The 15,988-nt window shown below is 41.8% G+C and overlaps 1 protein-coding gene across 2 annotated transcripts in view; it reads right to left on the bottom strand.

Annotated features, from left to right (window-relative positions):
- The window catches only part of LOC109951865 (SPRY domain-containing protein 3-like), an 80,546-nt gene that overhangs the window by 37,743 nt on the left and 26,815 nt on the right, over positions 1–15,988 (bottom strand). For both annotated transcript variants that reach the window (XM_020586593.1, XM_020586594.1), the window contains exon 7: positions 2,881–3,030. In XM_020586593.1, coding sequence (XP_020442249.1) covers positions 2,881–3,030 — 150 coding nt within the window. The remainder of the gene's footprint in view (positions 1–2,880; positions 3,031–15,988) is intronic.

Raw genomic sequence — 15,988 nt, 5'->3', positions numbered from 1 at the left:
TGGAATTTCTCACTTCCTGTTTGACAAGCTGGACCTGGAACCTAAAGGTGAAATGGAACAGAGCACCTACATACAATATAAACATAATATACTACATAAATTATACTAACATGCATACTGACATGACCAGAAATAATTAACTATTTTAATTTTGATTGGCATGTCAACACCCATGTGCTCTTTTGTACACGCATGCCAATATACCTTAGACGCAAAGGCCAACTCCCCAAAATGTTTCAAAGAGTCATGTACTGATAGTTTACATACAACAACAACAACAACTTGATGGAACAGACTAAGAGGTACTAGCACCTGGTGGCCAATTGGCAAGCTACTGTAGAGGTCACAAGCTAGCCCTGTGACAAGTAATGCCCTGTTTACTGCTAGTAGACCATTTCAGTCTTTGCACCCTAAAAGGTTATTGGCATAGCCACCCATCATATTTTCTGCATTCACTCAGAGCTGCATGTACATGGGGGGATCGTAACCTTTAAACAGGATGGGAGTGCTGCTGCTCTTCCATTAGGCTGAGATTACAACATCCCCAAGGAACATTTTCCATGATACAGTATTTACACCTATCTAATTGCCAAATCATGTTTTTGTCAAAGGTTTTCCATCATTAGCATGTTATTAGCTCGACCACTTCTTGGAACTAAGGGGACTAATGCTAAACAAAAATGAACAAACAATTTTTCTGGTATTTTTGTGAGTTTAACACTAATCAGGTTTACAATGGTATGTACTGCCTCCAGGGAATAGCATATGCCAGCACTTACATTTGACACTTTGAATCTTGCACTTTCTTCTGCTTACTCACCATTTACAGCATGTTACCACGCTAACTGCCAGTCATATAAATAAAATAGCTTTACAAACTTACACGAGTACTGCGTGACATAGTTTAGCCCGCTTTAAGCAGTGCAGGCAGTGAATGACTGACACATTTCCCCCTCGGGGCTTATTGTAGCTCTATGTGTTCTTTGCTGAGACCTTTCAGTATCACAAACTTGTACCAACATGTAGACTTGACTCAGCACAGCTAGTGCTGATACCAGCTCTTGTACAGACTCATCACACTAGACACATGCTAAATTGCAGCTGATACATCACAGATTACCAAAAAGAGCGCTTGGGTGCTTTAGTTCTCACCAAATTCATTAATAAATCAGAGGTTGGTGAAAACAGCATCATTGGATGCCCATTGCCATCACTGGAGGACATTGCCACCTCACGTTACTTAAGCAGAGCCAGAAACATCATTAAAAAGTCATCTCACCCAGTTCACCACTTGTTTGATCTGTTGCCCTCTGGCAGGGGTCAATGAAAACACGCACATCTCGATTCAGAGACAAATTCTTTCCCATGACCATCTGTGCTCTGAACACCAAGATGCACTAATGCGTCAATGCTGCTGTGCTGGCCTTAGTTAGGGGTTGCACCCTTTTAGTCTTTATTTCTTATTGTTTGTTATTTATATATTATAATTGTTTTTATTATTGACGTTTTATTGACTTTTTTTCTTGTCATGTCATGTCCGTCATGTGATGTCACACCAAGTGAGAAGCTGTACAACTTTCGTTGTTACCATTGCTTACAATGACAATAAAGGAGTTGAGTTGAGTCAGACAGACTTAGTGCTTTGGATATTACACCCGACTCCTGCTGCTGGTGGACTTTGGAGAGACCTGCTGTTGCAGTCTAACAGACAAATTTTAGTGTCTGCCAGTGTTAATTGTTCTGGATTTTGATTTACATCCTCTCTATCATCTCCAGGTATTTTTTTTTATTTCTGCTGTTGGTAAGTTTCAGATGTGACAAATAAAAAAATTAAAAAAAACTTGAGTCATCTATTCCAGGATGACAGCGCACCCATCCATAGGACAAAAGGGGTCACTGAATGGTTTGATGAGCATGAAACTGAAGTGAATCATGTAAATGGTAAATGGTCTTATACTTGTATAGCGCCTTTCTATGCTTTTACAGCACACTCAAAGCACTTTCACATTATTCGGCCATTCACACATTCGCACTCCCAAGCACTCACACATTCACACACCGGTGACATCACCGGGAGCAACTGGGGGTACAGTGTCTTGCTCAAGGACACCTCGACATGTTGACTGGACAAGCCGGGAATCTAACCGTTAATCCTCCGGTTAGGAAACGACCCGCTCTACCTCCTGAGCCACAGCCGCCCCCCAATCATGTGCTGTGGCCTTCACAGTCACCAGATCTCAACCCAACTGAACAGTTATAGGAGATGTTGGAGTGACGTTAGACAGCGTCTCTATCAACCTGATCAAACACCACATGTGGGATTATCTGTTGGAAGGACAGTGTCCATCCCCCCAGTAGAGATGAGAGACTTGGAGAGTCAGTGCCAAAGTACACTGAAGCTGTTCTGGTGGCATGTGGAGGCCTAACACCTGACTCAGACACTCTTATGTTGAGATTACTTTCATTTGTCACCATCTGTAAAAAAAATTTTGATTTCAGAATGCAACAACTTGGCTAGCCTAAAGCTCAATATTTTTGAAGGATAATGAAGCAAACACACAAACACTGGTGTATTATTATAGTGTGCCCTGCAATTGTGTGGCCTGAAAGGTGCGCAACAACAAACACTGAAAATCTTAAAACACTCAAACATTGTGGTGTGCCCCTGTATATGCAGACAGAAAGAAAACCACTCAAACCTCACCCTTGCTGCAAGGGTCATATTCATACACTCCCCATCCCTTCATTGAGCTAGACTGCCTAATATATGACAGTATGGGTTAAAGGAGGAAGGGGCCAATGCAAAAAAAACTTGCTTCTCCATTGAGCATTGGTGCCTGTGCAGTTGTTGAAAAGTTGGTCTTTGTTGAGACAGCTCACCCTTCTTGCCAGGCCCAGGGCAATGTAGCACTTCTCCCCAGCATCAACGATCTCCACTTCATAGTAGTGGCAGCGGGTGGTGAGTGGCTGGCGGGCCTGTGCCAAACCTACGTCCATTATGCTCTTTCCTTTGCCAACATACTCCAAGAGCTGAGAAAGGGGATAAACAGAGATGGACAGCTAGGGTTAATAAGTTAAGAACTACACAACATAAAAATAAAAAACCTGGTAACATGAGACTGTATCTGAACATATTCCTGAGTTATTGCTCATTCACATCCAGCCAGCTAACTATTAGTGTCACTGACATGTGGCCAGTCATTGTATACACTAAAGTAGTCATTATGCCTCAAATAAAGTGCTTGTCATAGCACCTGAAACTGTGTCTTGTCTCACACTTTTACAGTGATGTGACGGAGTGCAAAGTTGGGCCATTTTTGTTTCTTTCCAAAACAGACAAACCAATAAGTAAGCCCACGTCACACAGCGACTGGCCGAGGTAAGATAACAGATAGGATTTGAACTTAACACTGAAGCTCTCCCTTTATTAGGCACTTGGAAGCTTGGTTCTAGGGATTTCAATGTCTACTGGGCCAAAACTTTTGTTCCAGATTTCAAAATCAGGAGACATTCATGATGAACTACAGGCACTTTGCTGATTCCTTAACTTATGTGTAGCACCATCATCAGGTCAATTTTTTTTTTGTCCAGGACTTTGATTCATGACAAAATGGCTGCTAAACTATTCTCATTCCCATTAGCCTCAGCTGTACCTTGTGTTTAGTGTTAATTAGCAAATGGAAACACACTTAACCAAGATAGTGAACATGGTAAGCATTATACCTGCTATACATCAACATTCGCATTGTCAATGTGAACATGTTGTCATGTTTACGTTAGCATTTAGCTCAAAACTCCACCGTGTCCCACTACAGTCACACAGAGAAAGCTACAGATTTGTCACTGTGTGTGTACAAAAAAGTGCAACACCCTGAAAACCTGTGAGGATAAGAGTCCAGTGTGTTTAGCCCCTCTCTATGAGAGCAACGACTTGACCCTGCCTTTGACAGTGGCCACTGGGAATAGCTATAAACACTTCTGCACACCAACATGGAGGGGCATCATATTAACTAGTTTGTTTCAGCCTCAAGTTTCTCAGCAAACCTACTTATTGCTCTAATTTCATTTTCCCAGCCTTCTTCATTTAGTTTAAAGATGCAGTTTATAAGATTTAGTGTGAAGTTGCAGATTGCAACCATCTGAATATCCCCCATCCCCAAGTGTGCCTGAAGATCAGCCTACAGTGGCTGTCGGGTGCCATGTCGTCTATGACCGCATTGAGTAGCAAGTGAGGTTTCTTTAGAAAACTAGAAACTGAATTTCTTCAGTGTGAAAATGCAAAATTCCTTCTCTAGAGCCAGTGTTTGGTGTCTCCATTCTGGGCTACTGTAGAAACACGGTGACCTCTGTGAAAGGGGACCTGCTCCCTAATATACAATGGCAAGAAAAAGTATGTGAACCTCTTGGAATTTCATGGTTTTCTGCATTAATTTGTCATAAAATGTGATCTGGTCTTCATCTAAGTCAAAAGTATTGACAAATATAATGTGCCTACAAAAACAACACAAAAAATTCTGATCTTTCATGTCTTTATTGAGAACAACCATAAAAACCTCGCAGTGATAGTGGAAAAAGTATGTGAACCCTTGAGTTAATGACCTCAAAAAAGCTAATTGGAGTCAGGTGTTAGTATACCTGGAGTCTTGTTAAGAAAATGAGTTTGGATGTGTGCACTAGAGCTACTTTGACTGATAAAAACCACTCAAACCTTTTGAGTTTGCTCCACACAAGAACAATATGCTGTTAGCCATGCCTCGCCAAAAAAGAGCCTTCAGAAGATCTACGATCAAGAATTGTTGATTTACATAAAGCTGGAAAGGGTTATAAAGTGATTTCAAAGACTTTAGAAATTCACCAGTCTACAGTTAACGATCTACAAATGGAGACACTTTGGGGCTGTGGCTACTCTACCAAGAAGTCAAAATGACCCCAAGAGCACAAACAACCCTGAGTGACAGCCAAAGATTTGAAGGCATCATTGGACCTGGATAACATCTATGTTCAACCAGTTATTAATTCCAGAGGTTCACTTACTTGTGACTACCATTTTGATTGTTGAATGAGTGTCTTCAATAAAGACATGAAAGATTAGAATTTAGGCACATTATATTTGTCAGTACTCTCGACTTAGATGAAGATCAGACCACATTTTATGACAAATTAATGCAAAAAAACATAAAATTCTACACACTAATGAAAATTTAATTATGAACACTGTATTCCATTTCTACAAAGGTACTCTCTGAATTTTTCACAGTGCACCTTTAACAGGTTAGTGAGGCAACCAGGCCCAAAATTGAGATGATGAAAAAACAGATAGCAGTCACAGCAGATCAAGTGTGGGCAGAATCTTTGGCCTAAAGTTGTTCAAGTGGTGAAGGACTTACCCACGCAACTAGCTTTTGCACGTGTGTCCTAAGTGAATGGGCACCATGATAGACTGACACTTTCAACCCCAGTGAAACAGTGACTGATCCGCCTGTGGTGTCTATCCTGCAAGTACGAACAACCACTCGAGAGTGAACGTACATTACCCCATGCTAAAGCAATTACTTTCAGGTCTATTTCGGTCCTAAACAACTAAACAGGTGGAAATGGGTGGGTACAGGTGAGTATGTGGGCAGCTAAGCAACCACAAAGCCTTGAGCAGTGTTTCCATGCCATGTGATTGTATGTGTGTGAATGTGTGCAATGAAGAATACACCACCGGGTTGAAAGGATGGGATGACAGACAAGGTGGGGGTGGACAAAATTACTTCTGTATTAAGCCTTTGTGTTTGTGTGCGTGTGTAACATCACCTGGGTGTGCTATGTTTCACTAACCAGCCACTTGAAGCACACACCTGGGGAGAACAACTATTCAACATCTATATCAAAAAAAGAAGTGTCTCAATTAAGTTATTACTATTTTGCCTTTCTGTTGTTCCCCTGTTGCTTAGTGATCCATAAAGTGAGAAAAACTCAGAAATGAAGCTGAGGTAGTCAAAAACTTTCACTTAAGTGTCTGAGCTTAAAGGTAGGGTTAGTGATTCTTTTCAGAAGCATTTTTGTTATACATCTTGAAATTTTCATTTACATAATTTATATATCTTTTCATCCTGATGACAATGAACACATTAAATGCAGACAACATAAAAAAAATTCATCATCTCTGGCATTGGCAAGGCTGAAAAAGCCTGACAAATAATTTTACTCAGCACAAGCAAAACCACTGAATGGCCTATCTCCCTATCAACCTACTTCCTACTTGCACACACTCTGCCCGTGCACAGTGAGCCAAGAGTCTCCCACAAGGTGTTGCAGTTGCTGGCAGACATGTTACTGCTCTGTTTTACAGCTAAAGCTAGCAAGCTATGGCAGAGAAGGTACCAAACCTCTCTACTGTATAAACTACATTCCTAGATTATACAAATGTAGTTAAGTTTTTAAAGTAATGTATTTTTAAAGTAATGTATGCGATTGTTGAATGCGTAATGTAGCACTGCAGTGTTTTTAGTTTTAAACCACCCCTCCCTTATAGCGTGCTTCTCCTGCAAAACAGAACACTGGTATTTTGGATGCTGGAGTTTGAGTCTGCTTTGCGTTTTGGTCGACCCATTGCTAGGCCTCTTGACCATGTGAGGGCGGCGCCAGCTGCTGAGAAGGGGCATAACTCATGGTATTGGCATGGTGTTACCAGCGTGCAGCATGTAGTCCTTGGTCCTGGGCATTATTTTAACCCTTCAACAGAAAAACAAGTGAAAGACTCCATTTTTAAATCTTGCTGCAATGAAATTACAAATAAAAAGTAACTACTACTGAATGCAAGAACCTTCTCTCTGTGCAACATTTCAGCCAACCAAGTGTCTCAATGAGCCAGCTCTGTTGAAGGCGGAGCGCAGTGCGAGGCAGCAGTTCCTCTGAACCGACAGTAATTCAGAATCCTAAATTGTTGGTGGACGGTATAGGAGGCTGGTGGCTAAAAGGAGAACTGAAGGTTGGATTTTATGAGCCTCAAGCAGGGTTAAAAAGACTTCATTATTTACACAGCACCACTGACAGGGCAACGCAAATACAACATGGTGAAAAAGTATGACACTTTGAATGCCTACAACATTCAGCCAGACAGTAATCAGCTCTAAGTGTATAGATAGGAACGTAATGCAGTTAACTGGGCATCAAAGGCCACATGCAGGGTTCGTGTTACCAGGACAGAATAAAACCTGTGTTTTGAACGCAGTTAGCTGGCCTCCCTCTTCACTGACCCCAGTGGAAAATCCCAGACTTTTAAGGTTAGTTACTGGATACAAGCCAGGGCTAAATGGTTTAGCCATGAACCAGAGGTCCCCAGCTACGGTTCATGGCCACAGATCTGGGCAGGTAACACTGTATTTCAGAAAGTTATAACTAAAAAGAAGTTGGATCCTGCAAGAAGTAAAGCCAGAATGAACACTGGCACAGCTTTTGAATGATGTCGGCAACTGCAAGAAAAAAAATGGGGCAGCTTGTGACTAAAAGAGCAATATAAGGAAAGTTACTGACAACTTTCCCTTGTGTCCAAATGGAAAGAGCCATTGCCAAGCAGTTTTACACCAAGGGGAAAAAAAATGCCATCACATTCCTGAAAGCACAACCTGATTTCTTTATGCTATCATAACATTTTGCTGCTGTTTAACTGTTCATAGCTAGACCTTTCAACATTAGCCTTCACCTTTATTGCAGGCTGTCCTTTCACATGTACTCTCCTGTAGGGCTGGGTAACATTCCAAAATTTGATACTGGTACCTTGGGTTTAATATTCTGTTTTATTTTTCAATTCCTCTGCATTTTTGTGCATTCATAGCAGTTTCATGGCATAAAAGCTAAATCTATTTATCACAACCTTAAGTTATGTTAAAAGCGCTTTTCATTACTCGTAATTTGATCGATGGCATAAAGGTATCGAAGTTCGATACCCAGCACTACTCTAGAGACTCCTTAACCTGATGCACTTTTATGCCTGGACAATTGCTTTTCTTTTGTGAGAGGAGGAAAGCATTTCAGTGCGATGAGCACTCAGTTGCACCTTTTTTTGCTTCTTGCTGCTGAGTAATGTGATGTGGAGTGAGACGAGAGGGCAGAAAAACAGGGAGGTAGCCTTGAGCAAAGCATGCCTCACAGACAGCTGACAATCTCTCTTTCTTCCCTTTTTCTCACTTGCGCCTACTGTATAATTCTGAGTGGTAAGAATGGTGAGGGTAGTGTGCAAGGCCATGTTTTGTTGAGCTGCTACCTGGGAAACAGCTGTAACACCCAGAGCCCTCTCTGGGTGTTTTACATCTGTCCTGCCAGCTTCCTGTCATGCCTAATGGGGAAACTTGAAAAACTGTGAATGAGAAAATAGAAGACCTTTTCATTGGTGAACCAAACTCATTTGATTAAACATCTTATAATTGCTACGGCAACCTAAGTTGTTTTTACTTTACATCTATTCTTTTTATTACATTTTATATCTTAGGTTGCTTCTTTGTGCATTTCTAATTTGGTTTCTGTTGTCTGTTCATTTATGGCTTTTGCAAAAGTGTATTTGTATCCAATCATCTTTCATCTCTGGGTCCAACACATTTCTTCTTTGCTGTTAATTCATCTCTCAAATCTATTCAACTTACATAATGTCGTCACATCTGGCTGCTGAAATTCTGTCTTAGCTGCTAGCCAGTTAAAAAAGCAGCAAACAGATGTTTTTACTGAATGGATCCACTGGCAGTGAACAGGGTTAATAAAAAAACAAAAACAAAACAAAAAACTACACCACCTGCCCACCTATTCATGAAAGGTTCAGAAATTTCCAAACAGCATAACTGCTCATGTTCAAACTGACCTCTAATGGCAGACTCATAGCTAATGCCTCAAAACACGTGTTTACATAATAGCCATACATTTTTATATGTGAACAACTGTGCAATTTTAAAGATGCGAAACCAAAACAAAACACTTTGTCATCACTAAGCTTTAACAACTTCTTTGCCTTAGCCTGTAGTGTGTCTAATGTGTGCAAGGTGTTATTGTATGTGCTTGCGGAGGGACCGGCCTTGTTACCCTGGGTTACAGAGTTCAATACAAAGTGGCACTTAGCACTAAAGCAATATGCAAATCAAAACGCATCCTGTAATTACCATAGCACTGACAAGGTAGATTTAGGTGAACATGTATTTACTGTTAGAAGACAAGATGATACTTTCCTGGATGCAGGCAGCATGCCTTACGGCAACTTCCCAACCTGCAGCAACACTGTGATTAAACACGAGTGATTAACTTTATGGTTTGACTGTGACCACATGTGGTATGGCAATAAAAATTAAGCACTACGCAACCACAAGTTATTTCGCAAAACAACACCCAATCAACAACAGACAAACAGCCACCTTACAGGTTTAATCAGTCATCCCTGTGAGATTTCTGTTGAAACCTGTGAGAACCAAGGATCCACACTGTTGTCCTTCTCTGACACCTCATCACTCACTGGCCATGTGGAGATTTTCATCACCTTTTAATACGCTCCATTTATTACCACTGTTGCCCAAAATAACTTAAGCCTCAGGGACCAGCGAGTAATACAAAGTCATAAAAGGTTAGTTTCACAGCAAGGCTGCTACTGTCAAAAGAAGTGTTACTCTTGGAGAAGAGCAAGGGAATAACTTAAAAAGCTTACAACACATATGGGTACTGTGAAGGCCTAGTCGGGCTGTGCATAAGGCGAGTTGTGCCTCCCCAAACAATTCATTTAATTTGACACTATGTACTTTCCTCTTATAAATCATTTCACTTCATGCTGTTTTTGTTATTGGGTAATGTGAAAAGTCTAAGAGACTAAATTAACCTGTGACACACTGCTTTATAAATCAACTTTATTTAGCAAGGTTCGCTGAGACCTACCTATTGTTTCAGTCAAGTACTGTGTTACCTGTTCCTGATGTGGTCCAGCACATAGATTTCTTAAATGTAACAAGGCTGTGATAATTGGCAACATCTGGATTCATGGGTGAGATCTAAATTTAAGTTTTAACTTCAGATGTGATTTAATTAAAAATACATTTTTTTAATTACATAAAGTACAACCCCAAATCAGAAAAAGTATAGACAGTATGTACAATCAAAATTAAAACTGAAAATAGTGATGTGTAAATCACCTGTGCTCCGTATTACATTGAAAACAATACAGCAGCACATTATTTGATGCGATACCTCATCAATTGAATTCTTGGTTCAAAATAAACACTCATTTCAATTCTGATGTTGCAACATATTCCAGAAAAATGTTGTGACCGTTGCATTTCAGGGCCAGTAATGATGATTCCATTTGAAACAGGTGATGTCAACTTGTGGCTCCATCATGATCTGGTACAAAACTAGCATCCAGGAAAGGCCGAGACCTTTAGGAGCAAGGATGTGCTGAGGACCAGCAGTTTGACAACATACGCCTGAGCTAGACATCCTGTCTACACTAACATTTTCTAATACAACAGATCTCTAATCAATATCTATCTAACTAAGAAAATACCTAACAATCATTAAAAGATTCAAGAAACCTGGAGGGATTTCAGTCCATAAAGGGCAAAGGGCACAAGCCTAAGTTGGATAACCGAGCTCTCTGGTCCCTCAGACGGCACTGCATCAAGAATCGTCATCTTCTATAAGTGATATAACCACATGGGCTCAGGATGACTTTGGCACACCTGTGTCAGGCACTACGATTCGTAGTTACATCCATAAATGCTGCTCAAAACTGTACTGTGCCAAAAGGAAGCCCTATGTCAACAGAGACATCTGGGATGGACCATCACACTGTGGTCAGACGAATCAGTATTTCAGGTCTTTTTTGGAAGGAATGGACACCATGTGCTCCGGACGAAAGACAAAAAGGACCATCCAGACTGTTACCAGCAACAAGTCCAAAAGCCAGGGTCTGTCATAGTCTGGGGTCGTGTCAGTGCCCTTGGCAAAGGTCACTTACACTTCTGTGATGCTCCATTAATGCTGAACACTGCAGAGAGATTTTGGAGCAACATATGCTGCCTTCAATATGCCATCTCTTCCAGGGACGCCCATACATATTTCAACAAGACAATGCAAAACCTCATACTGCACATCATCAAGGCCTGGCAGTGGAGAAAAGGATGTGAGTGCTGGACTGGCCTGTCTGCAGTCCTGACCGATGATTTTCTCTGCAGTTCTCACTGTCCGCTGGAGTCTGTTCCTGTCCTGTTTGGTTGCCGAGCCAAACCAGACAGTGATGGAAGCACAGAGAACAGACTTGATGATTCCCCTATAGAAATGAATCAAAAGCCCCTGAGGCAGGTTGAACTTCCTGAGCAGACACAGGAAGTACATCCTCTGCTGCGCCTTTTTAATAATGGTGCTGATGTTGGTTATCCACTTCAAGTCCTGAGAAATAGTAGGACTCCATGACTGAAACAGTGCTGCCGAGTATAGTGAGTGGAGATAAGGTAGAGGTCCTCCTAAAGTCCACTATCATCTCCACTGTCTTCCATGTGTTCAACTCCAGATTGTTATGACCACACCACAGGGATAGCTGTTCAACCTCCTGCCTGTAGGCCGACTTGTCACCATCTTGGATGTGGCCAATGACCGTTGTGTCGTCTGCAAACTTCAGGATTTTTACAGAGGGGTCTCCTGTAAATACAGTGACTGGTATAGAGGGAGAACAACAGCAGGGAGAGCACACATCCCTAGAGGGCACCTGTGCTGACAGTCCAGGTGCTGGATGTGGTTTTTCCCAACCTCACCTGCTGCTTCCTGTCCTTGAGAAAGCTGGTGATCTACTGACAGGTGGGGCCAGGCACAGTGAGCTGGGTAGGTTTGGAGTACAGGATGCCCGGGATGATTGTGTTAAATGCTGAAGAGAAGTCCACAAATAGGATCCGAGCATAGGTCCCTGGTGAGTCTAGATGTTGCAGGATGTAATGCAGTACCAGACTGACTGCATATCCACTGACCTATTTGTTCAGTAAGCAAACTGCAGGGAATCCAGCCGGGGGTCTGTGACTGCCTTCAGGTGGGCCAACACCAGTCTCTCAAAACACCTCATGACTACAGATGTCAGGGCAAAAGGTCTGTGGTCATTCAGTTCCCTGATGGAGGGTTTCCTGGGAACTGGGATGATGGTGGAGCATTTAAAACAGGAGGGAACTACACAAAGCTGCAGTGATCTGCATGAAGATGGGAGCCAACTGGTGGGCACAGACTTTCAGACAGGGAGACACACTCTGGGCCTGGTGCCTTACTGATATTTTGTTTTCTAAAAAGACAACATCTCTTTCACAGATTCTGAGAGGTGGGAGAGGGGTGTGCCGTTCTGCCTCTCAAGGCTCCAATAAAACTCAATCAGCTCGTCAGCCAATTGATAGCTCTCCACAGACGGGGGGACATCTCCTGTACCGGTGATGTCCCGTATGCTCCTCCACACTGATGACAGCTCGTTGGTCTGACGCTGATTTTTCAGCCTTTCAGAGTAGTTCCTCTGATCTCCTTTGTCACTGTATTTCTAGCCTGGTTATACAGGGTCCTGTCCCCACTCCTGTAGGCCTCCTCTTTGACATGATGAAGCTGTTTGAGCTTCACTGTGAACCAAGGTTTATTGTATGTGCACACAGTTTTAATGGGCACACACGTCCTCACAGAAACTGATATATGACATCACCGTGTCAGTATACTCATCCAGGCATGTAGCTGCAGCGTCAAAAACAAGTCCGAGTCACAAGTTCTCTCCAACATTGTAATGTCCCTACACCAACCTCCATTAATGTATGTATGGCAGGAAGTGGTGTTCAGTATCCCCGCTGTCGATGCCTTACGTGGACGCTGGCCCTCTTCCCCCTCCGGCGTCTCCTCCAAGTCCCGAAAACAGCTGCTGCTCCGCCAGCTGAAATATTCAAACAGCTTCCACCGTCAATGAATATCGGGAAGAAAATGTCCAGACTGAGCTGTCGGTATGTTCAGAAGCTCGTCCCTAGTAAAAGTAATTCGGGCAGGGTTGCAGAATACCGACAACACCACAACCACCACCATCACACGGGAGCACATGTCTGAGGCAGCCCTGGTTGACGCCATGACACAGAGAGATCAGGAATATGTTTACCAGCACTAAGAATCCAATTCACTACTGTTGTCCAGATGCTAGGGATGTAATGATACCAAAAACTCACAATAAAAAATTTGTCACTTTTAAAAAAGACTATTTTTTTTGTATGATTTTCCTTTTAACTTAAAGTCAAAGTAGCCAACCGTGACCCAAGCATGTGCAGAAAATTGGAACGACTGATCACTGGCACTAAATGAGTGGTCGTTTGTATAATTGGAAAAATAATAATAATAAATGCTGCAGTCAGTAGCAGTCCTTTTATTTGCAGTCCTTTCTCTGTTTGGTGGTTGTGCTGACAGGTGGTTGGGTTCTGTCACTGGATATCGTCCCCGACTACTGGGGACAGAAGACAGCAAATCACTGCTTGGCACAACAGAATGAAGAAAAGATGACGCCTAAACACACTAGGACAAGCCACATAAGGTGAGAGTTGTGAAAAACTGAAATGCTGGCACAACAGCTCTAAAAATGAATAAAAGAGCATACGCTATGTCCGTTTCTAAATCTGTGACCTGAACGCAGTTAGTGAAATAACCATATCTAATATGCTGGTAGATACTGTCACAGTATCGAGAAAGTTTTCTATTGTGATTTAGCAAAAGAAAATTACAAATATCGTTACATCCCTACCAGACACTGCACCTTAGATAAGCTCCCATTTCAATAACAGGATAATAATTAGATTTGCCAAAGTTTGTCAAACATTTACAAGTAAAAAAAGATCATATAGGCTAACTATGCTGAAATATTAAATACCCCTGTATACACACACACACACACAAAATTGCTTACATCCAGTATTTTTCCACCAAAACACTATGTATTCTTGAGGTCTATGGGATTTCTTTTGAGACAATCTTTGAACAATGACATGGCCTGTATAGATGGAGATAATTTTTTGATAGGTTTAGAATCTAAATTATAATAAAATCACTTTACATACTGCTGGCAATTGTGAATTTTCCACCCAGGGTCTATAAAGTCTTATGATTATACTGTGTTTTGTGTTACTAATCTGATTCTAGTAACTAGTAACTCAATTTATCAAATGTAGTGGAGTAAAAATCATACAATATTTGCCTCTGAAATGTAGTTAAATCAAACAGAATAGAAACTTGAGTACAAATATCTTAAAAGTGTACTTAAGTATAGTGCTTGAGAATGTGAACTTAGTTAACCATAACCCTTTTCCCACCACTGAAGAGAACAATACATAAATTGATACCTTTAGAGCAGAGCCATCTTCTGGTGACAAATGCCAACAGTTAGGGTATAGATGCAGATAAAGCACAGCTTTTAAGATGGATTTAGACCTCTGCATTAAGGGCTACACCAGACCAGTGGCAGCTGCGTGGGTCAGTTCTGAGGTTATGCCGCAAGTTACTCCAAGGCCAACACGCACCTTTTAAAAAATGTTAAATGCACATCTGGGCCACAGCAGCAAAGACACCATGTGGGGACAACGAGAGCTGTGCTAGGTCACCTTGGCCTGTTTGTGCTTTCCCCTATAGGAGGCAAAATGGTGAAGATTGTTTAGACTAAATTCAATACTGGAGTAAATCAGACTCCCACTAATCTTGTTTTTCAAATTTCTGTAATCAGCACTCTGTATGAGTGAATGTGCAAATCAGCATTTGCACATTGGTAGTGTCCTATTCAGTAATGAGACGAGGCAAAAAATACAAATTGGAGTTAGAACTAGGTACCTTATATGTGTGGAGGCCACAGTCACATTATATCGTAAAATAAATAGATAAAAAAAAACAGTCAATGTAGGGAATAAATGAAGCATGCAACTATCTGGTCATGTACAATACATGCATCTTGTGTTACGGCAGTCATATCACACACTGAACCATAAATCAGCACACATGCTGTGGTTCCCAATGCCAGGGTTCCTGTTAATTCCTTGGGTCAACTAAAATTCTAAGTTGACGTCTGTCAGCTTGGGTGATGCAGGTCCACTCTGCTACAGCCCATCTCTATGGACCCAGTTATCCATAGTCTCAACTTTTCTCACGCTGCTCAGTTTATTAAACAAACAAACAAAAAAAAAAACAGAGGTTGCAACCACAACAACTTGGGAACATTGTGAACTTTCATGTCATTTTAAGATTCATGACTATTGTTCCCAGAGGAAGGAAGGAAGGAAGCAGGCAGGCAACCTTAGAAGTGCAATGGTACTACTGCTGGCTGTGTCAACTGCAAGTGGTAAGAGAAACAATGATTATTATAATCTTGACAATGACTGGCATGGTTCAAACTCACACCAACTTTCAGCTGAGGCAAAGGAAGGAGCTGCTCTGAGTGGATACTGCAACGTGCAGCCAAGATTAAAAACATTTTTTTGTACCTCTACAGCACATATGGAGGGGACTGGTGGAGAGAAGGGGAGCGAGTGAATGTGAGATATGGGCTGAGAGAGAGCGCTGGGACACTAGGGAAACCTGATAACTGCAGACTCAGGTGTTGTCCATTTACTTGTCGGCCTGCTCATCCACAGCTGAGGGGATTAAGTTGGTGGGCACAGCAACTGCTGTGACAACAGAAGCAGAGGACTGGAGACTTGTGTTCGCACTGAGCGGCACGTACGCAGTGGAAACCCAGCCAAATGTCTCTTCTCAAGAAAATCAGCAGAGCAGGCGCGTGGTGGCAAGAGAAAGAAAAACACAAAAACAATTATTCATGTGGATTATTATCAAACATGTTGTGTTTGCTTTCTGCTGACAGTCATGACAAAGGTAGGGAAAATAAATCACTGTGTATGCTAGCTAAAACAGCACAGTCAGTGTGCTCATTATGTGGATGCCTTCACTAAAGATCAATCTGTGCTTCATTGCAGATGGGGGGGTGGGGGGGGGCAATATG

The sequence above is a fragment of the Monopterus albus genome, unplaced genomic scaffold, assembly GCF_001952655.1.
Source record: "Monopterus albus unplaced genomic scaffold, M_albus_1.0 scaffold415.1, whole genome shotgun sequence".
In the NCBI taxonomy this organism is placed as follows: domain Eukaryota; kingdom Metazoa; phylum Chordata; class Actinopteri; order Synbranchiformes; family Synbranchidae; genus Monopterus; species Monopterus albus.
The sequence above is the reverse complement of the archived record's forward strand: the minus strand, read 5'-3'. Positions and strand labels throughout refer to the sequence as shown.